The sequence below is a fragment of the Plecotus auritus genome (assembly GCF_963455305.1).
Source record: "Plecotus auritus genome assembly, chromosome: 9".
NCBI lineage: Eukaryota > Metazoa > Chordata > Mammalia > Chiroptera > Vespertilionidae > Plecotus > Plecotus auritus.
The window spans coordinates 149,586,639-149,606,888 of record NC_137783.1 but is presented as its reverse complement, the minus strand read 5'-3'; the positions used below and the strand labels follow the sequence as shown (position 1 = coordinate 149,606,888).

At 49.2% G+C, this 20,250-nt stretch overlaps 3 protein-coding genes across 10 annotated transcripts in view; 2 read left to right on the top strand and 1 right to left on the bottom strand.

Annotated features, from left to right (window-relative positions):
* Nucleotides 1–10,721, top strand: part of TOP6BL (TOP6B like initiator of meiotic double strand breaks) — a 48,947-nt gene extending 38,226 nt beyond the window's left edge. The window contains exons 13-16 of the mRNA XM_080641543.1: nt 1,168–1,266; nt 8,872–8,950; nt 10,325–10,512; nt 10,600–10,721. Coding sequence (XP_080497669.1) covers nt 1,168–1,266; nt 8,872–8,950; nt 10,325–10,512; nt 10,600–10,659 — 426 coding nt within the window. The 3' untranslated portion in view covers nt 10,660–10,721. The remainder of the gene's footprint in view (nt 1–1,167; nt 1,267–8,871; nt 8,951–10,324; nt 10,513–10,599) is intronic.
* RCE1 (Ras converting CAAX endopeptidase 1) lies at nt 10,708–14,097 on the top strand. Of its 5 annotated transcripts, none has more exons than XM_080641541.1 (8): nt 10,708–10,742; nt 11,200–11,302; nt 11,397–11,480; nt 11,731–11,809; nt 12,273–12,440; nt 12,563–12,634; nt 12,897–12,959; nt 13,240–14,097. In XM_080641541.1, exons 3-8 carry the CDS (start codon nt 11,421–11,423, stop codon nt 13,473–13,475), a joined length of 678 nt encoding a protein of 225 aa, XP_080497667.1. In that variant the 5' UTR covers nt 10,708–10,742; nt 11,200–11,302; nt 11,397–11,420; the 3' UTR covers nt 13,476–14,097. The 5 variants fall into 5 exon arrangements, with proteins under 5 accessions (XP_080497667.1, XP_080497665.1, XP_080497664.1 ...); XM_080641538.1 differs by having other exon boundaries at nt 10,713–11,064; XM_080641542.1 differs by lacking the exon at nt 10,708–10,742 and adding an exon at nt 11,035–11,064 and having other exon boundaries at nt 11,401–11,480.
* Nucleotides 14,098–15,387: 1,290 nt separating this feature from the next.
* Nucleotides 15,388–20,250, bottom strand: part of PC (pyruvate carboxylase) — a 66,725-nt gene continuing 61,862 nt past the window's right edge. For all 4 annotated transcript variants that reach the window (XM_080642712.1, XM_080642713.1, XM_080642715.1 and 1 more), the window contains exons 12-22: nt 20,065–20,209; nt 19,611–19,700; nt 19,306–19,527; nt 18,731–18,887; nt 17,923–18,163; nt 17,540–17,789; nt 17,078–17,322; nt 16,815–16,994; nt 16,492–16,740; nt 16,083–16,223; nt 15,388–16,005 (exon numbers count right to left, since the gene is read on the bottom strand). In XM_080642712.1, coding sequence (XP_080498838.1) covers nt 15,757–16,005; nt 16,083–16,223; nt 16,492–16,740; nt 16,815–16,994; nt 17,078–17,322; nt 17,540–17,789; nt 17,923–18,163; nt 18,731–18,887; nt 19,306–19,527; nt 19,611–19,700; nt 20,065–20,209 — 2,169 coding nt within the window. In that variant the 3' untranslated portion in view covers nt 15,388–15,756. The remainder of the gene's footprint in view (nt 16,006–16,082; nt 16,224–16,491; nt 16,741–16,814; nt 16,995–17,077; nt 17,323–17,539; nt 17,790–17,922; nt 18,164–18,730; nt 18,888–19,305; nt 19,528–19,610; nt 19,701–20,064; nt 20,210–20,250) is intronic.

The following is a 20,250-nucleotide window of genomic DNA, read 5'->3' as shown; positions in this document are numbered from 1 at the left end:
TAGGTAGGATAGCTATAACCAAAGTGTTCTGTATTTATATATAACTTGACTTTTCCCTGTTTCAGCTGTCTTAGAATTTGTATTGTTACCTGGTATTCCACTATGTCAGTTTAATTTAATGAAACATTCCTCTAATGATAAACATTTAAGTCGTTTACATTCTTTTTGCCAGTATAAATAGTGCTTTAGATAATATCTTCTACTTTCTGAATTTCTTCATCCTGTGTACTTTTGGTAACACATTTCTTACTTCATACTGCCTCCTTTTCAAGGAATAAATAACCACATTAAGAGACCAAAGCTTAAAGCTTTTTGTTTTTAAATAGTGTCTTATTGTTTGTAACTGTAGATGTCTTGCTTCTTTTGAATTATTTCCTAGAATAAATTTCTATAAATGGAGATGCTGGGTCAAAAAGTATAACACCTTTATAATCTAGTGCATTTTATCATAGTTTCAACTTTCTGGGTCATGTGGACAGTATAGCAGGGAGTGAAAAGAACACTCTACTGGCCGTCTTATGTCATCCCTAACTTTGGTACTAATTAGCTGTGAGATCTTGGGTTGGTCACTGCTTTTTGAATTTCTGTTTTCTCGTCTGTAAATTTAGTATGTTGCATTAGGTGATTATTCTGGTCCCCTTTAATTCTGATATCCTACAATTTTATACTAAAAGGTAGAGGCTGTTACCCATTCCTTAATGCAAACTGTATTATTTTCTTTACTTCCTCCCTAAAAGACTTACCTAAGGAAAAGTTCTTATATCAGCCTTAGTTGTTCCCGTGGAACTTTTGCTTGCTCCCTTGGAACTTCTTTTAGAGGAAAGCAGTTTATAAAACCCCTTCACAAACAGATGGATCCCTGGGATATTTATGTCTTACAGAGATAGGAGAGAAAAAACACCTTGTTTGAAAGATCTTGCTTTGGTAACAGAAATTGGAAGAAATATAGGAACCACTACTACCTGTTTAATGCCAAGTTATCTCAGGCCTTCTTCCTACTTCTCCTGTGCCCACAGGAACGAACAAAACTCTTAACATGACGTGAGCAGTGTCTGTGGTTTGCCTTCCTATTTGTCTTGTCCCCTTTCCATATAAACTTCCTGTGGGTACTTCTTTTTTGGGTGCCAATACTGGAACTTAACACATTCTATCTCTGACTCATTTTAGGCAGCTGACACACAGGAGTTTGGGACCAAACTGCACAAATCATTTTATGAGGTCACCCAGCAGCGAGTTCTTCACCACTGCTCATGTGAGGTGAAGCAGGTAATTGTAAAGTAATAATCAGTTATTCGGTGGAAATGTTCCATATCGAGGTATGAGAGCCCTGTACAGGGTAGATAGGTACAGGTGCTTTAGATAACACAATCTGAGGTTAGCTTTTCAGCAAGGAAACCTGTGGTTTAGAAAAACTTTATAGAATGTAGTATTACATAGAGGTTAAGAGCCTGGTTAGATGTTGCTCGATTTCTGTTTCTGTCACTCACCAGTTGTGTAGTATTATTATGGAACCTATTTAACCTTTATAAACCTCAGTTTCTTTATCAGTAAAGTGTTTTGATGCATACCCAAAGTGATTGTTGTGAGATTTGGGTAAAATAATGTATGTATGTAGACTGCTAAGCACCTTGCTACTCATAATAGTGATGATATGGTAGAATTTTCATGTTTAGTTTTGCCTAATCAAACACATACTTTAATCTATTAACCTTTTTGGATGCTGAAGATATAGTGTTGCATTGGGGTCTCTACCCTCAAGAAGGTCACCTGGTTTTGTGACAGGCTGCTCTATTGAGTGAAGAGAAATTATAGCTAGGAAATTCTGTATCTCAATTTCAGGTGTAGTTGATGGTAGTGTTCCAACTGAAGCCCATTCTTCTAGCTCTCTTGGCTCCAATCAGTAGGTTTGAATTTTCTGGATCTAAAGTATAAGATGAGTAAATAAAAAAGATTATGAGTGAAATTATTATAAGTGGCTCCAGGCCAACATGGAGTAATGGGGACCAGATTTACCCTCCTGCTTGAAATAACAAAAAATCTGGACACAACATCTGAAACAGTGGTTTTTAAGATATTGGGTATCAGACAACAAGTGGGCTAGTCATTCCTGAGAGATGAACAGGGAGAGGGAATCCAGTGGTCTCCCTGAATTGAATAGATGGAGTTGGGAATTCAGGGATGCCAAGGCAGCTAGAGTTTTCAGGGCAGAGTACCAGAGTACCAGAAAAGAAGAATCTTCACAGAGAGAGAATTCTAGAGATATACAGAGGCTCCCTGCACTGGTGTTCAGTTGAGTACTGATCAGCTCATTCATGTGGAGAAACTATCCAGGTAAAGAACCATCCAGAAGGATTAGAGGGAATAATATGAAGAGCTCACACAGAACTAGGAATAGTTACTATTCCCATAAACCAGAGAGAAAAGCTTATAACTTACTAGAGGCTCAGTGCACAAAATTTGTGCATGGGGGATGGGGTGGAGTCCCCTCAGCCCAGCCTGCACCCTCTCCAATCTGGGACCCCTCGGACATCCCTCTCACAATCCGGGACTGCTGGCTCCTAACTGCTCACCTGCCTGCCTGCCTGATCACCCCTAACTGCCCCCCCCCGCCAGCCTGATCACCCCTAACCGCCTCTGCCTGCTGGCCTGATTACCCCTAACTGTCCCCCCTGCCGGCCTGGTCACCCCCAACTGCCCCCCCCCCCGCTGGCCTGGTCACCCTTCACTGTCCCCCCTGCTGGCCTGGCTGCTCCACACTGCCCCCCTGTGCTGGCCTGGTTGCCCCTAACTGCCCCCCCTGCCGGCCTGGTCACACCTCACTGCCCCCCCCCCCCCCCGCCAGCCTGGTCGCCCCTCATTGCCCCCCTCTGCTGGCCTGGTTGCCCCTTACTTACCCCCCTGCCAACCTGGTTGCCCCTCACTGTCCATCCTGCCAGCCTGGTTGCCCCTCACTGTCCCCCCTGCCAGCCTGGTTGCCCCACACTGTCCCCCTCTGCTGGCCTGGTTGCCCCTAACTGCCCCCCCTGCCGACCTGGTCACCCCTCACTGTCCCTTCTGCCAGCCTGGTCACCTCTCACTGTCCCCCCTGCTGGCCTGGTCGCCCCATGCAGCCTGCTGTTTAGTCATTTGGTGGTCCCTCAATAACCCCTCTGCCGGCCTGGTCACCCCTTGCAGCTTGCTGTTTGGTCGTTACTGTAAGGGTATCCTGATCAATTTGCATATTACCCTTTTATTAGTATAGATAGAGCATCAGGTAGAATGGAGGAAGTTAAACCTATGACAAACACTCCTCTGATCCTGCCTAAAAGAGCTTAAAAACAGAAGCAAGACCTAAAAGGATCAAGTGTTTCCAAGGAATTCAGTGGCATCACAGAACAAAGTTCAAAAATATTTATAGGAATACAAAAATATCCAGCACCCATCAAGGTAATAGTCACAGTGCCTTGCATCCAATAAAAAGAATTAACAGGCATGGTAAGGAACAGGAAAATACAACCCACAATGAAGAGAAAACTCAATTGGTCAACCAGCTATTCAATTAGAAGTTATCCAGAACTGACACAGAAAATATAATTAGTAGACAAAGACATTGAAGCAGTTATTATTATAATTGTATTCCATATGTTCAGGAAGGTGGAGGAAAGAGTGAACATGTTATGTAGTTCAAAACATTACCACAGTATTCAGAATATTTATAAACTCTCAAAACTCAATAAGAAAACAAACAACCCAATTTTTTAAATGGGCAAAAGATTTGAATACACATTTCACAAAAGAAGAGAAACAGCAAATAAACATATGAGAAAGATGCTCAACATCATTAGTCATTAGGGAAATACAAATCAAAACCACAGTAAGATATTATTTCACACCTACCTGGAGTAAAAAGGCTGCCATACCAGGTGCTGACGGATGTGGAGGACCTGGAACTCATATACCCTATTTGTAGGAATTAAAAATGGTACAACCACTTTAGAGAACAGTTTGGCATACAACCCAGCCATTCTCCTAGGTATTTACCCAAAAGAAGTGAAAGCATATGCCCACACAAAAACTTACACATTAATGTTCATGGCATCTCTGACATATTTCTAATAGCCAAAAACTAAACAACCCAGTGTCAGCAGGTAAGTGGATAAACAATTGTGGTCTGTCAATTCAAGGGACTACTACTCAGCAATAAAAGAAATGGACTGTTGATACACAAAATAACATGGATCTAAAGTATAAGATGAGTAAATAGCCATACTGAATTTTTTTAAAACCTAGAAATACAAGAGTACATACTATTATTGAATTTATGTAAAATCCTATAAAATGCCAACTAAGCTATAGTTACAGATCAGTGGTTGCTTGAAGATGGGAGGTATAGGAGTTGGAGGGAGTGATTTTTAAGTGCAGAAGAAACTTTTGAGGGAGATGGATATGTTCATTATCTTGATTGTGGTGATGGTTTCACAAGTATGTACATATGTCAAAACTTATCAAATTGTACACTTTATGTATGTAGTTTATTATATGTATATACAAGTTACTAGTATGTCTCAAACTTGTTTTTAAAAATTACAGACACTGTTTTTAAGAGAATAACAGGACCTTTAGCAGTTCTGCTCTTCTCTCCCTCTCCTACTTCTGTTTGCCTGATTGGATGAGGAAATTGAGATGCCCAGGCACTTAAGGGTTATAGCATCTCATCGATTTTCCCATCCTCTTCTGCTTTGTAGCTAGAAAGGCAGAGGACAGCAGTGAAACCTCCGTAAATGCTCCCTTTGCTACACCTTTTTCCATGGCTATAGATACCTTCTAGGAAGCACCTTCCTAGGCCTGCATCAGCTGTTCCATTCAACTGGTTCACTGCAAATGCTCTTGCTGGTTTCCCTCCAACTTGGAAAGCTGCTGCTCACAACTTGCGCAAATAAAAGTGAATGTCCATTGTATACGTTTCCTATGGTCGCTGTAACAAGTTACCATAAACTTGGTGTTTTAAAAACAACAGAACTTTATTATCTCAGTTCTGGAGTCCAGAAGTCTGAAGTCAAGGTATTAGCAGGGCCATCCCCCCTCCAAAGGCTCTGGGGGAGAATCCTTCCTCGCTCCTACTAGTTTCTGTTGGCTCCAGATGTTCTTTGGCTCATCACTCCAATTATCTGCCTCCATCTTCACATGGCCTTCCCTTTTTGTCTCAGATTCCCCTCTGACTTCCTCTCAAATAAGTGTCACTGGATTTAGGGCCCACTCTAACTCCACCATGGTCTTATCTTGAGGTCCCTAATTACATCTGCAAAGACACCTTTTACAAATAAGGTCATATTCACTGGTTGGAGGGGGGTGGGCAGTAAGACTTGGAGATATCTTTTGGTGGGTCACTATTCAATTTAATAAAGCCATCCATATCTTCAGATTTCTAGGGATAGGTTCAGGCTAAGGCATGTGCTATTATCATAGCACTTGGGATAGATGGGCAGGATCTTGAAGTATTTAAGGCTGTGACGTCCTTTTGCTTGGGCCTCTCTGATATCCTAGTGAGCTCTCAAAAGGAAATAATCTGATCTCTTTTGTCCCATTCTGTTGCTATAGTGAAGACTCATAGCTTCAGGGCCATTCATAGTCCAATTAACTTGGCAGATGGCTGGTGAACCTAAGGTTCATGAATCTATGCCAAGATTTCCACTTTAATTTCCACAAAGATCCTGTGAGGTAGGTTGTGGTTTTTCCATTTTATAGATGAAAAAAAATGGTTAGAGAAATTTTCTAATTTGCCCAGAATCACAGTCTGTAAATGGCAAGGGTTGGGTTTGTAGAGAGGTCTCCTGGCTCTGAAGCTCAGTAACATTGTTACCTCATAGGACTGGATCAGAGGCCCAGTGAAGATGAGTAATCAGAGGCATTGAGCAGAATTCATGCTTCTCCACTCAAGATTGTTACTGTTTTCCTCTGATAATGGCCACTTAGTGATAACTTTTGTTTTTGTTATTGGTGTTAATCCTCACCAGAGGCTATTTTTCCATTGATTTTTTTAGAGAGTGGAAGAAAAGGGGAGAGACAGAAACATGATATGGGAGAGACAAATCTGACTGGTTGCCTCCCGCATCAGCCCTGACCAGTGCCTGCAACCTAGGTACATGCCCTTGACTGGAATCAAACCTGGGATCCTTTAGTCTGCAGGCCAACTCTCTATCCACTGAGCCAAACTGGCTAGGGCTAGTGATAACTTTTTAATGGCACAAGAGTGGCACCCAGTGGCTTAGCTAAAAATTACAAGATCAATGATAATAGGTCAAATTCTTTTACCCAGTCCCTCAGTTTCCATTTCTAAACAGGTAAAGTAGAAGTGCTGACCTCTGGAGTGGTAAAGAATAACACTATCTGTGGCCGTTATATAGCTTAGGAGGATGGAAGAAATGAGAGGATATATTTTTAGAGTTTTCTGGAATATATGCAGGGAAAGGTTATGCCAGGAATGGAGATTTTCAGCTTGGGTATTGAAACAGCAGACAGTGGGCTGTGAAGCAGTCAATAAGACAGTACTCCAGCCCTAACTGGTTTGGCTCAGTGATAGAGCGTCGGCCTGTGGACTGAAGGGTCCCAGGTTCAATTCTAGTCAAGGGCATGTACCTTGGTTGCGGGCACATCCCCAGTAGGGAGTGTGCAGGAGGCAACTGAATCGATGTTTCTCTCTCATCGATGTTTCTAACTCTGTCCCTCTCCCTCTGCCTTCCTCTCTGTAAAAAGTTAATAAAATATATATTTTTAAAAAAGACAGTACTCCAGGGCTTCGTGTCGCAGATGTATGTAGGAACTGAAAACTTAAACTCAAGCAGGATCAATAACAGGAACGCAGCTTTCTAAGGAAAAGTATTGTAATCTGGGGTGGGGTGAGGGGAGAACAAAACTAAATGTCTCACCGAGTGTTAAATCCAAGGAGGTGTATCCGAGGGTAGCTAGGTCTATCATATCTGGGGAACCTGATGATGAAGGGTACGCAAGGCTCCTCTGAGTCTCAGTGCTTTAATCTGAATGTGGGTATTTCCTTGTAGACCAATATCAAGATAGGAGGTTTATCTATTATATGAGATTTTCTAGGCTAGAGTGAAATAAAAGAACAAACTTTCTCTCAAGAAAAAATGTGGGGGATGGGAACTAGGTGGAAGGGGGAAATGTTTGGAAATTTTCCTAATGCTATTTCTTTTTTCACATCTTTGGGGCCATCTTTACTCCTTCTATGTTCGCTGGAATGTAATTACTTAGAAATGGAAACTTATTTTAGTAAACAGTATGATAGAATCATATATAAAAACTTAAGCAACCGTTTGTTTGACCAGTAGCTATGACGTGCACTGCTGTAGAGCCCAAGACCATCGGAAAACACAGATATTTACATTATGATTCATAACAGTAGCAAAATTACAGTTATGAAGTAGCAATGAAAATAATTTTATGGTTGGGGGTCACCACAACATGAGGAACTGTATTAAATGGTCGCGGCATTAGAAAGGTTGAGAACCACCGATTTAAATGAATTAACATTTTTACACAAACACTGTGATACACCAACAGTCAATCTGATAACCGAGATGGCTACTAACAGGCAGGGAGTGTCTACAGTGTGGATACGCTGGACAATGGGAGGGTTCATGTCCTAAGTGGGATGGAGTGGGACAGCATGAGATTTCATCACACTACTCAGAATGGTGCGCAATTTAAAATTTATGAATTGCTTATTTATGGAATTTTCCATTCAATATTTTTGGACTGAGGTTGACCATGGGTAACTGAAACCACAGAAAATGAAGCCGTGGATAAGTGCCACATTTTATTCCTCCCTTTATCAGGTGGTGGACATTTGGGTTATTTCCACTTTTTGGCTATTATGAATAATGCTATGAACACTTTTTGTGTGGATATGTTTGTAATTCTCTTGGGTATATATCTAGTAAAATTGCTGGGTCATAACTCTGTATTTAACTTTTTGAGGAACTTCCAAACTATTTTCCAAACAGGCTGCATCATTTTACTCTCCCACCAATACTATATAATGGTTACAATTTTTCCATATCCTCACCAATACTTGTTATGGTCTACTATTATTATCATCATCATAATGGGTGTAAAGTATAGTGGTTTTGATTTGCATTTCTGTAATGACTAATGATGTTAATCATCTTTCATGTGCATATTGGACATATGTCCCTCTTTGGAGAAATGTCATTCAGTTCCTTTGTCAAACCGTTTTTTAATTGGATTATCTGTTGTTTTATTGTTGAGTTATATGAGTTCTTTATTCTTGATACAAATACCTTATCAGATATGATTTGCAAATATTTTTTCCTTTCTTGTGTTGACTTTGCATTTTCTGTAGTCTTTGGAAGCACAAAAATTTTAAACTTTGAAGAGGATATCTATTTTTATACACTTGTATTCTTGAAAAACAAGGAGCTAGAATTGGGTTCTGATCTTAGTATCTTTGTTTCTCTGTCCAAATTGAACCAAATGTGGCAGGGCTTTGCAAAGCTACGGAGGACTATAAAACATGCCCTTTGCTCAGTCATTTTTGAGCATTTACCCTGTGCAAGGTACTATGCTAGATATAAAGAGATGTAAGCATGATGAACCTTACCTTTCAAGGAGTTTGTGATAGAGAAAAACAGACATCGACATATAAAAATAATGAACAGGGGCATGCAGTAGATACCTCAGAGTCTGAGAGTGGGGCAGACAGTAGGTGAGTGACCAGAGTTCAGAGTAAGGAAATGCTGGAGTAAGCTGCAAAGGCTCTAGCAAAAGGAAATCTTGGAAGTTGGAGGCTGCGTAGGAGTATTCACATGTGCCTTGCCTTCTGCAAAACTAACTTAGGACTTCTAATTTTTTAAGCAACTGCACCCAGAGAAAAATGATACAGAGGAGAGCATAGAGGATGCACATGAGAACAGCAGCCTGGAGCTCCATGCAGGTAAGCTTTCAGCTTTTCAGTCAGCTCTGGATCAAAGCTGGGAAGTAAAAAAGCATAACTTAAAGGCCTTCAAACTGCACCTTTCCCCATAGCAGTTTCCGTCTGGGATTTGGTTGGCTCCCACCACTACTATGGGTGTGCTGGGGCAGTAGGAGGCATTCCATCTCAAAAGCTGATATGATAGGACTAGAAAGTTCTCATAGTTTGTGTAGTTATAGATGTGCATGATGGGGTGGGGCCCTGAATCCAGTTTGTTCATTCTTTTGATTATTAGCATTGATACTATAACTCCTTAGTTTTTTTAAAAAATATATTTTATTGATTTTTTACAGAGAGGAAGGGAGAGGGATAGAGAGTTAGAAACATCAATGAGAAACATTGATCAGCTGCCTCTTGCACACCCCCTATTGGGGATGTGCCCGCAACCAAGGTACATGCCCTTGACCGGAATGGAACCTGGGACCCTTCAGTCCACAGGCCGACGCTCTATCCACTGAGCCAAACCGGTCAGGGCGTATAACTCCTTAGTTTTGGTTACCAATCTGTTTGGGGCTCTGGAGGCTGCTCCTGGGTGCAGATACCACCTTAACTTTGATGTGTTACGGGGAGGTGTCAGTGTATGTGATGTGATGGTGATCATACTGCAGGGCCAGGGATGTATACATGTAAATAACCATAGATGGAAATAACCATAGACATTGGTGCCTGAGTCTGTATGGTGCAGATGCCAGGCACTGTTCTGAATTTTTTAAAGTGTTTAAATGCTCTTTTCAAAATAATACTGAGGTATAGGTACTATTGTTTTCTCATTTTACAGATGAGGAAACCAAGGCCCAGGTGTTAATAAACCTACCCGAGGTCACACAGCTAGTAAATGGCAGAGTCAGAAATCAAACCCAGGCAACCTGGCTGGTCTGTCTCTAACAGGGATGCATTGTCGGACAAAACAGTGCTTTAAATTTGCACAAGTGAATCAATCAATAGGAAGGCTGCCTATTGGCACTGCCCAATACACTGAGAGAAGTGAGGTCAGATTTCACGCAGGGCAATCAGAGCTTGGCAGGGAGGGAGGAGCTGGAAAGTGCAAACTCCACGAAGAATCTGCAGTGATCAAGTGGACCCGAGTCCCAAGTGAGGGCTTGGTACAATTCACAGGCTCCTTCCCAGGCTTAACTGAGGCGGGATAGAGAGACGTGATACCATTCTGCAGCCCCAGCCTGTACCTGAAGGCCTGGGGCTGCTGGGTTTTGATCAGGACAGTTCTGAGGTGGGAGAGTTGATAGAGCTGGCCCCCAGCTCCTCCCTTCCTCCCAGGTTTCCCCCAAGGGTCTTTTCCAGTACAGGGCCAAGGCATGAGTGTGCGTTTTCTCCTAGGGACCAGCGGGCTAGTAGCCAACAAGAAGCTTAAGAAGGGCAGCCTCCACCAGGTCGTGGAGGGAACATGGGCTTTCCACTCTGCCAGGGGCCCGAGTCCATCAGAGGCTCCTCTGCGCCGTGGGGAGCCCCCCGCGGCCTCCATGACTCCTAGCGGAAGCGGGGCGGGCCCCGGGAACAGCCCGGAGGTAATGAGGCGAGGGCTGCGCAGGGGAGGGCGGGGACCCGAATGCTACCGAGGCGTCCTCACTCCGGGGCCCCCCTTCCTCTCGCAGGACGCACTGTGGCTGCAGGAAATCTCCAATCTGTCCGAGTGGCTGAGTCCCAGCCCCTGAGCCAAGCCCTCTCCCCCGCGCCTCCGCATCAGCTTGGAAGATGTTGAGGACACGTGTAGTCTGTTGTTCAATAAACCTGCTCCGTGAGCTCCGGGTCTGTTTCAGTGTCGAGGGCGGGGCCGAGGATCCGCGCTGCCGGATGACGTAACCAGAGCTTCCCGCAGGCGCGGGCCGAGACAGCCGGCTAGCGTCACTGGTGCGCGCCGCGGGTCCGGGCGCGATGGCGGCGCTGGGCGGGGACGGGTTGCGTCTGCTGTCGGTGTCGCGACCCGAGCGGCAACCCGAGTCGGCGGCTCTGGGAGGTCCGGGCCCCGGGTTGTGCTGCTGGGTGTCTGTGTTCTCCTGTCTCAGCCTCGCCTGCTCCTATGTAGGCAGCCTCTATGTCTGGAAGAGCGAGCTGCCCAGGTGCGGGGGCTGCGCGCGCGGCGGAACCCGCCCCTCCACGAGGCGGGGTTGCGGGCGGAGCTTGGGTGAACTGAGGGCGGGGCTGCGCTGTCGGGAGGCGATTTTGGGCCCCTGAACTTAATGCCCCCTCCGTAGGGACCACCCTGCCGTCATCAAGCGGCGCTTCACCAGTGTCCTAGTGGTGTCCAGTCTCTCGCCCCTCTGCGTGCTACTCTGGAGGGAACTCACAGGCATCCAGGTGCAAAGGAGGCGGGGCAGAGGGCAACAGGGGAGAGATCTCAGGGGTCTTTGGGGGAGGGAGCAAGACTGATGCTTCCTTTCCTGTGGCTCAGCCAGGCACATCCCTGCTCACGCTGATGGGCTTCAGGCTGGAGGGCATTTTCCCAGCAGCACTGCTGCCCCTGCTGCTGACCATGGTGAGTCCTCCACTATCTTTGCTCCTCTGTTCTTTGTATTAGCATGACTTTCTGTGACCTTTTTACTTACCCTCCTTGTCCAGTTTGTGCCTAATGGGAGACAGGAATTGTGAAATGGCGCGAGGTCCTCGGGTATGCATTGGTGGGGAAACCCCGGCTGAGAATAGGAAACTTGGGGCCTTCTCTGGGCACAAGCAGTGGATTGTAGTTGAAGTCTTTCATTTGATTGCTCCTGTTTTTGTGTCTCCAGATCCTTTTTCTGGGCCCACTGATGCAGCTCTCAATGGATTGCCCCTGTGACCTGGCAGATGGGTTAAAGGTTGTCTTAGGTGAGTCCTCAGGGCCAAGAGAAAAAGCAAGCAGGCAGTCCAGGACAGAGGGAATCATGATGGGACTGAACATGAGGTGTGAGATGTTTTATATTTCCTCATCAGTAAGACGGGAACATATCTAAGAGTTGGTTCCTGATATTTAGGGATCCTCCTAGGGACCCCTAAAAGTGTATTTGGTGTGGACTAGAGAGCATTTCTATTTCCCCTAACCTTTGGCTTCTCCAAGCCAGAGTTAGTCTTGGGCAGATTTTGATGTTTCCAGATATCCTACCTCAGCTACTAATGGCCTTCCCATTGTCTTCTTGAAACATTGTCTTATGCTGGTAAACAAAGCTGGACCCTTACCTGTTCTGAGTATGAATGCCTAACCTGAGTTTGGCCAGGAAAAGGTTGTGGGAGGCCTCTAGAGTCTCTTGTCAATAGCTAGCCTCTCTTTGCTTGTCTTGAATCCCCTCCCTAGCCCCTCGCTCCTGGGCCCGCTGCCTCATGGACATGCGTTGGCTTCGGAACCAAGTGATTGCGCCCCTTACAGAGGAGCTAGTGTTTCGGGCCTGCATGCTGCCCATGTTAGCACCGTGTACGGGCCTGGGCCCTGCCGTGTTCACCTGCCCACTATTCTTTGGAGTTGGTGAGTGTGCAACCTGGTCCTCTGACATGTTCCTAGCATGAGAGCTGAGAATGGGGCTTGGGGCGGTGGGGCATAGAGGGCAGGCTGAGAGCAATGTGATGTGGTTCTTGCCTTCTTCCCAGCCCATTTTCACCACATTTTTGAGCAGCTTCGATTCCGTCAGAGCAGTGTGGGGAGCATCTTCTTGTCTGCAGGTGAGTCCTAGAGAGTGTGCTTCGGGTAATCCTGGATTGGGGGGGTGTGAGGGTGTCCCTAAATTAGCCACTATGAAAGAATTGGGAACAGAGGGCTATAATATTGGAGGGGCCAGGATTGGGGGTGTAGAGTACAGCTATAGGTGCTGGGGCAGGTAGTCACTGCCCCCAGGGGGAAGGGGATATCTCTGGCTGATGGGTGTACAGTGCTGGGACAGGAAGGGCATGCAGGTGTGGTCACTCATGGCCTCCCTGTTTCCAGCGTTCCAGTTCTCCTACACAGCTGTCTTTGGTGCCTACACTGCTTTCCTCTTCATCCGTACAGGTTGGTCCTCAGTCCCTCACGATGCCCAGGTGTTCAGGGGCCTATAGGAGTAGGTGGGAGACTGGGAAAACTGTGTGTTTTATGAGCAACTTTTTTTTTTTAACCATAGTCCTTGAGACAAGCTAAGGCAGGGCCCTCAGCCTGGTGAGGTTTGAGAGGTGGAAGCAAGCAGAGGCCATGGTATGTGGGTAGACAGGTGGGACACTGATCCAGGGGATGAGGGTAGTTTCCCGAAGATGTGGTGGAACTACTCTAGAGCTGTTCTGTCTCCCCTCCCCAGGACACCTGATTGGGCCAGTTCTCTGCCACTCCTTCTGCAATTACATGGGTTTCCCTGCTGTATGTGCAGCCCTGGAGCATCCACAGAGGCGGCCCCTGCTGGCAGGCTATGCCCTGGGTGTAGGACTCTTCCTGCTTCTACTCCAGCCCCTTACGGACCCGAAGCTCTACGGCAGTCTTCCCCTTTGTGTGCTTTTGGAGCAAGCAGGGGACTCAGAGGCTCCCCTGTGCTCCTGACCCATGCTTCTGTACACCTATGAACTCTCATGGGCTCCTCAGCCCCTCCCCATCAAGGGGTCCTGCAGGGGAGGAGCTGGCTGGGGTCCCGAGATCTCAGGAATTTTTGTAGGGGATTGAAGCCAGAGCTAGTTAAATCCCAGGGACCAAGAAAAAGAAGCAGATAGCCAAAAGGTGCGGCCCCTCTTGAAAGGGGAGTGAGGAGCAGGCCCCAGGAGCTGTGCACTCCCTCCCTCACTGGACTGCTGCTTCTCTCAGCTCCTCTGTCCCTGAAAAGCTGCTGAGGGATAGAATTTACAGAACCCCTTCTCCCCCAACTTCTTCCCAGGGTTTTCTCACTGACTTTTTGCATCAGGACTTTGTATTGGGATATTAAAGAGATTTAACTTGGGTAACATGGCCTTGGACCTTTGGGAGTTAGTCTGTTTGGAGTCTTGGGAGTATGCCTGGTAGGGACATTCCCTGCGGTAGGGAGACAGGATGCGGGCCTCTGTCTGACTTGGGTCTCGTAGCTTCCTTCTTACTGAGCCAGGCCCCAAGTCCTAGCAGAGGTGAATCTGGGACTGTAGGTACCAGGTGTGGGCCCACTCATTTCAGGGCCTGTGACTTGGCCACCAGGAAGTGGGACCCAGCGCCCTGACCCCAGTGATAGAGCCTCCAACTTTTGTCTTCTGAGAGGGTGGAGGGTCGCCTCCACCAGGATCTCCCCAAAGTTTACCAGCCTCGAATTATGTAAGAGCAAATAGACCCAAAATGTTAGAACCACTAGTTCAGAGTACGTGGAAGTAGAGGCTGTTCTAGTCTCCACCTTGGACCTCTGCCACCATGCTGCTTGTCTGTCCCTGGAGGAACCCGGAACAAAGGCCTTGAGGAGAGCACTGTAATTCGAGGTTCTTAGAACCTGCTGTTCTCTGCTCTTCCTCTTATTTTTAGAATGGCTTTCAGGTCCCATTCTCCGAGGCTGGTGGCTGAAGGACAGGAAATGGGTGTGCAGTCACTACTCATGGCGCCCCTAGGCTGGCTGTGGCTGTCGCACACCTACCTTGCGGAGAGCTCTGTGCAGCAGCTGTTGGAGGCAGAAGGGGTGAGCGTAGACCTGTTCAGAGGGTGCCATTGGAATCTTGGAGACCAAAGAGGAGGAAGCCCAGGCCCATGCCAAAGATTAGATTATAATACCCTGGGAGCACTTGGCTGGCAGGGTGCTAGGATGGATCCCTGGGAGTCAGGGTATCTAGGCTCTGCCCTACCTCATCCTGTTTCTGCTCAGGAACTGTCCCCCCAAACCCCACCACCCTCATCTCCCTATGCAGTGGCAGCATGCAGTGCCACAGGCAGGGTTACTGTTTCACCCTGCTGGTGGGGAACGGGCTCAGGATCGGATTCTCCTGAGAGCTAATAATGGGGGATGGGCAGGATTAAATCCTGAGAATCTCCATCGAGTGCTCCCAGCCTCCCACCAAAATCCTCATACCTGGAGGTTCCTATACTGAGGGTCTCGCCTGCTTTCCAGAACTGGTGCCTATTTGCATCCAGTCCTAAAAGAATGGGGTGCGAGGCTGGCCCAGAGTTTAGAATGTAAAGCAGTTTGGTTGGGAAGCAAGTTCACTGACAGCTTAGGTTTGAACCCTCTGCCTCTTACTAGCTGTGGGGTCCTTCCCATGACTCCGCATCTGTGTCCATAAAATGGGTGAAGGTTGATTACTTGAGCCACTTCCTCCACCCCTCTCCAAGCTCTCAGTAATTTTGGGAGGTGTATACAGTAGGTACTCAGTAGTAGCTTAAATCAAGGCCACTACTATTATCCTCACTACTCTCAAGGAAGAATATACAACTAGCCTGAGGAGAGTCAAAGGGGCAGCTCTGCCCTCTCTGAGTGGCATGTGGGGTGGGCTGCAAAGGACCCACGATGGAGGGCAGGTGAAAGTCAGTTTTATTGAGCCAAGTTCTCAGGACCTGGGGCCCAGGTAGGACCCCCTAAATCTGCTCTCCTGGATCCTAGGCCCACCTGTGCCACCACCTCTAGTCTCCAGCAAGGATAGGACCCTCATTTGGCAAGAGGTGAGTAAGTGAGCTGCTGTCCACCAACAGGGAAAAGACAAGATGGCTGGAGAAAGGGGATGGGCCACCGCAGTCACTGTCTCCTGCTGTAAGCAGCTGAGGCCAGGAGCTCCAGTGCCAAGCCTTCTTGCACTCAGGCACTGGCTGGCCTGGGCCTGCCCTGGCAGCACAGCGTCTATAGAAGGCTTGGGGTGGGGATCGCCAGGTTGCAAGTCAGGCAACATCACTCAATTTCCAGGATAAGGTCATCACCCTCCAGTGTCATATCTGTGGTTACATGGACCTTGCGGACAGTGCCTTCCATGGGTGAGGTCACCACAGTCTCCATCTTCATGGCGCTGAGCACACACAGGGGCTGGCCTTTGGCCACCTTGTCCCCTGCTGCCACCTTGATGTCTATCATCTTCCCAGGCATAGGTGCCCCGATCTGGCCCTTCACATCCTTCAGGGCCTTGGGGTGGAAGTGCATCTCCTGCAGGTGGCAGAGGAGACATGAAACTCCAGGCCCTACCCATCCCCACCACCTAGCTGGCACAGGGGGAGCCTTACCTTCATGGCCTGAGTGTCCTTGACCAGAATGGACCGCAGCTGCCCATTGAGCTCAAAGAAGACCTGCCTCTGGCCGGCCCAGTTCAGGTCACTGACGGCCAGGGCTTTGATGTGCAGTGTCTTGCCCCTCTCCAGTTCCACCTGCAGGGAGGATGTGGGAGTTAAGCTGAAGGGGCAGGTATGGGGAGAGCAGCCCCCTTACACAGTCCTAGGCAAGTCCCCACCTTGAGTCTCAGCTCCTTACTAACAAAGGCCTAGCTCCCTGGTCTCCTAAGGGTCCTTGGTGTACCCGTAGCACTCAAGGCCCAGTGATAGCCAGGCCAGTCTGGCACTCTGGATGTGCTGGGGGCGGCGGGGGTGGGGGTAGGGCTCCTAGTCTGAAGTGTACAAAGATGCCAGAGCCACTGACCTCAAACTCCTCTGCAATTTTGGGACCCTGCAGGAAGAGGCGGGTATTGAGGCTATCCACAGGCCCAAAGGTGGAAGTGAAGTCCTTGAAGTTAGTGAAGACATCAGGGTACATGGCTGCTGAGAGCACGTCCTCTGGGGTCAGCTCCTCCCCATGCCGCTCTATCAGTTCCTTCTCCAGCGCCTGCAGATCCAGGGGAGGGAGAGAGGCTCCAGGCCGTCCCTCCACCCTTGGCAGGTCCTTTAACACCTGGGGAGCACAGCAGAGGATCAGACCTAATTCTCGTACCAATCCCACCTCACATTGTGCTGGGGCTTCCCTACCTTGGAACGAAGGGGCTCAGGGAATCCCCCATGGGGGATGCCGATGTAGCCCTGCAGGAACTCCACCACAGAGCGGGGGAAGGACAGCTCTTCTGCTTGGGCCTCAGCCTCTGCCCGGCTTAACCCATTCTGCACCATGAACTGGGCCAGATCCCCCACGATTTTGGAGGAGGGTGTCACCTGAGGAGATAGGCCCCTTGGATCAGAGTGCCAGGCACCTTACGGAAGCCCAGAAGCACAGGAAAGGACACGGCCTGGCTTACCTTGATGAGGTCACCTAGCATCTGGTTGGCCTCCACGTAGGCCTTCTTGACTTCCTTGAACTTGGAGCCGAGCCCCATGCTGTGTGCCTGGAAGTGCAGGTTGGTGTACTGACCCCCTGGTATCTCATTCTCATACACATCCGAGTTGCCAGACTTCATGGTAGCCGTGCAGTCAAAGGCCGCATACAGTCCCCGGGCCCCCTCCCAGTACTCACTGTAGTCAAACACGCGCTCCAGGGGTACCCCTGCAGGGAGCCAGAGGCAGGGGAGGGGTTGGAAATGTGCTAAGCTCCCAGGTGCTCCTCCCAGGACCCCAGGACCAGCTCAGGTCCCACTCAAAATGGAGTGATGGACAGCAAGGCCAGACGAGAGCATTTGGAGTCTAGGATAGGTCAGACTACTGGGACTGGTGGAGGCTATGGCTTTGAGAGGGGAATGGCCATGGGCTGCTGCTGTTCCTACCTGTGTCCAGGGGAGTCCCTCGGGTACAGGCCACCAGAGCCCCCATACTGGGCTGTGAAGTCATCCCTGACATGGAATCGGATGCCACGTCCACCACATCAGCCCCAGCCTGGGCACAGGCCAGCATGGCTGCCACACCTGCCCCTGACGTGTCATGGGTATGGATATGCAGCGGGAGGTCAGGGAAGCGGTCCCGGAGAGAGCCGACCAGCATGGTGCAGGCCGCTGGCTTCAGCAGCCCTGCCATGTCCTGGGGAAGAGGAGAAAATGATGGTAAGAAGTGGGCAGGACGTGTGCATGGTGGGAGAGTTGGGAAACAGAGTAAGGAGGTAGGGAAGATGGGAAATTGGGGAGACTGCTGTAGGTGGGCTGGGCCCAGGCACCTTAATGCACAGTATGTGGGTGCCAGCTCGCACCAGCTCTTCAGCCAAATCCATGTAATACTGCAGCGAGTATTTGGTGCGGCTGGGGTCGGCCACGTCGCCAGTGTAAGAGATGGCGGCTTCTACCACACCACCGGCACTGCCCACTGCCTCCATGCCCAGCAACAGATTGGGCAGGTAGTTGAGGGAGTCAAAGACCCGGAAGACATCCATGCCATTCTCCTTGGCCACCTCACAAAACCTGAGTGTGTAGAAGAGTCCAGGGGTTAGCCACATCCTGCTTTTCCCTCACCCCCTCACATCTTTCTCTGGTTCCTGGCTCAGTATGGGCCCTGGGGAATGAGTCAGGCCTGGCAGAGGGCACGGTCCCAACAGAGCAGGGGTGGGCACCACACTGTGGACAAGGCCTCCAGGGCAGCTTGGTCTGCACAGGGTTGCCCCAGAGGCATCTGGCACAGAGCAAAGGTGTCCTACACTAGTGCCCAGGTCAAAAGGATTAGCTGGGGATTCTCTGCAAAGGAGTGGCAGGCTAAGGGAGAAAGCACTGAACAGCCCCAGCTCTACACCACATGGCCTGGGACAAGTCACCTGCCGGCTTGGGGTCTCCACTGTGCCATGATCTAGAAGCCAGTCCAGGTCTCCGGCTATAATTCTACATTTCACACATTTCCAAATAGCAGGCCTTACTGGGTCAGCTACTGGGAATCTTGGTTTTGAGTCTGCTGTGGGGAGTGCAGGCCGTTGCAGTGTGGCCTGGCAGGTGCTGGGCCATGTCATGCAGTGTCTACCCACCCAACCCCAGGCTCACTTGAAGACCACATTGTCAGGATAGTTGGTATAGCCCACGGCATTGGCCCCCCGCAGCAGCATCTGGAACGGGATGTTGGGGATAAGCTCCCGGAGCTCCTGCAGACGCCGCCAAGGGCACTCGTACAGGAAGCGCATTGCAACATCAAACGTGGCTCCTGCAAAGGGACCAAGAGCCCCAGGTCAGCCCATGTCCTGGGGACCCCACCACACCTTGCAGCTCTGATGCTCTGGCCCCAATACCAGCCCCTAACTCAGGGTCCCTCCTGTTCCCACCAAGACCTTCACAGACTTTTCCCTTCAGTGATCTCAGGGTAGTTCAGGCTCTGTGTCCTTCCTTTGACAGTCCCTACCCAATTCTCTGCTGTAATTAACCTTTCCCCACCGCTCTGATCTCAGGCCCGGCGGGAGTGGGCACCAGTCACTGTTTGCTGAACAAACATACACTGTGCCTTGTTCAGTTCTCACTGGTTCCCTCAATGTTAATGTTTATAGCTTCTCTTAAGAGTCTCCCATGGCCTGGCCACTCTGTGGGTGCCCCATTCCTGTCAGGTTCTGTACCATATTCCAGCCTACCTCCCCAGTTCTCTATGCTGAAGAGCTTGCTGAAGTTGTGGGCAACATAGGGGGAAATCTTTTTGAGGTCATGGGTTCGCACACGAGTGGCCAGCAGTGACTGGTGGGCATCCCTGAAGGTTGTGTCCATCAGCAGCAACCCCTGGTGGTTCCGCACAGCTCGAGCAAAGCCCTCAGGCCCCTCTCGCAGCAGGATATCTCTGAAACCAGCCGGGGGCGGGCCTAGGGTAGACCAGGCATTAGTACCCATCCTCCAGGTGGCATCCTCTGTCTCCCCATGAATTGGCAGAATTGGTCTCACTTACCTATGGGCACCACAGGGACAATGGGGTCCGTGGAGCTGGGATCGGCCTTAACAGGGATTGGGGTAGTCGGGCCATTCACCATGACGTGTCCTGTAGAGAGAGTGAGCAATGGGTCAGGGCAGGTTGGGCAGTGAGTTGAGGGCAGGAGTGAGAGTAGGTGGGATTGGGGTGGAGAGATTCCTCCAGGATCCCCAGTCCTCCAGCTGGCCCCTGTCCTCTCCAAAGCCAGGCCCTCCTGGGTCCAGGCAGTGAGGACGTATTGAGGACCATGCAGATAGAAAAGGGGAGGGGGTGTCTTTAAGGTCATGAGCAAGGAGGTTGGGCCGGAAGGCAAAGGAAAGGAGAAGGACCAGATTGAGGACAGGGGTGCTAGGAAGCTCTCTGGGCAGGAGGCCAGGAGCAAGGCATCAGGGAGAGGAGAGGAGAGCAGGGCAGGGCAGTCTTGGGGCCGGACCGAGGTAGTACAGCAGCTTCTGGGCCCGGTTCTGTGCGGGCCGCAGCTGGAATAGCTCCGGGTTCTCGTCAATGAACTGGGTGTCCACGGTGCCTCCCAGGAACTGCTGGTTGTTGAGCACATTCTGCAGGAAGGGGATGTTGGTCTGCAGGACAGAGGTGGGTGGGATGGTGTCACCATTTGGCA

Coding starts and splice junctions, on each gene's coding strand:
- RCE1 (XM_080641538.1), top strand. CDS start 10,880: ATGGCGGCGCTGGGCGGGGACGGGTTGCGTCTGCTGTCGGTGTCGCGA. Junction 11,303..11,396: donor GGGAACTCACAGGCATCCAG/GTGCAAAGGAGG, acceptor CCTGTGGCTCAG/CCAGGCACATCCCTGCTCAC. Junction 11,481..11,730: donor TGCCCCTGCTGCTGACCATG/GTGAGTCCTCCA, acceptor TTGTGTCTCCAG/ATCCTTTTTCTGGGCCCACT.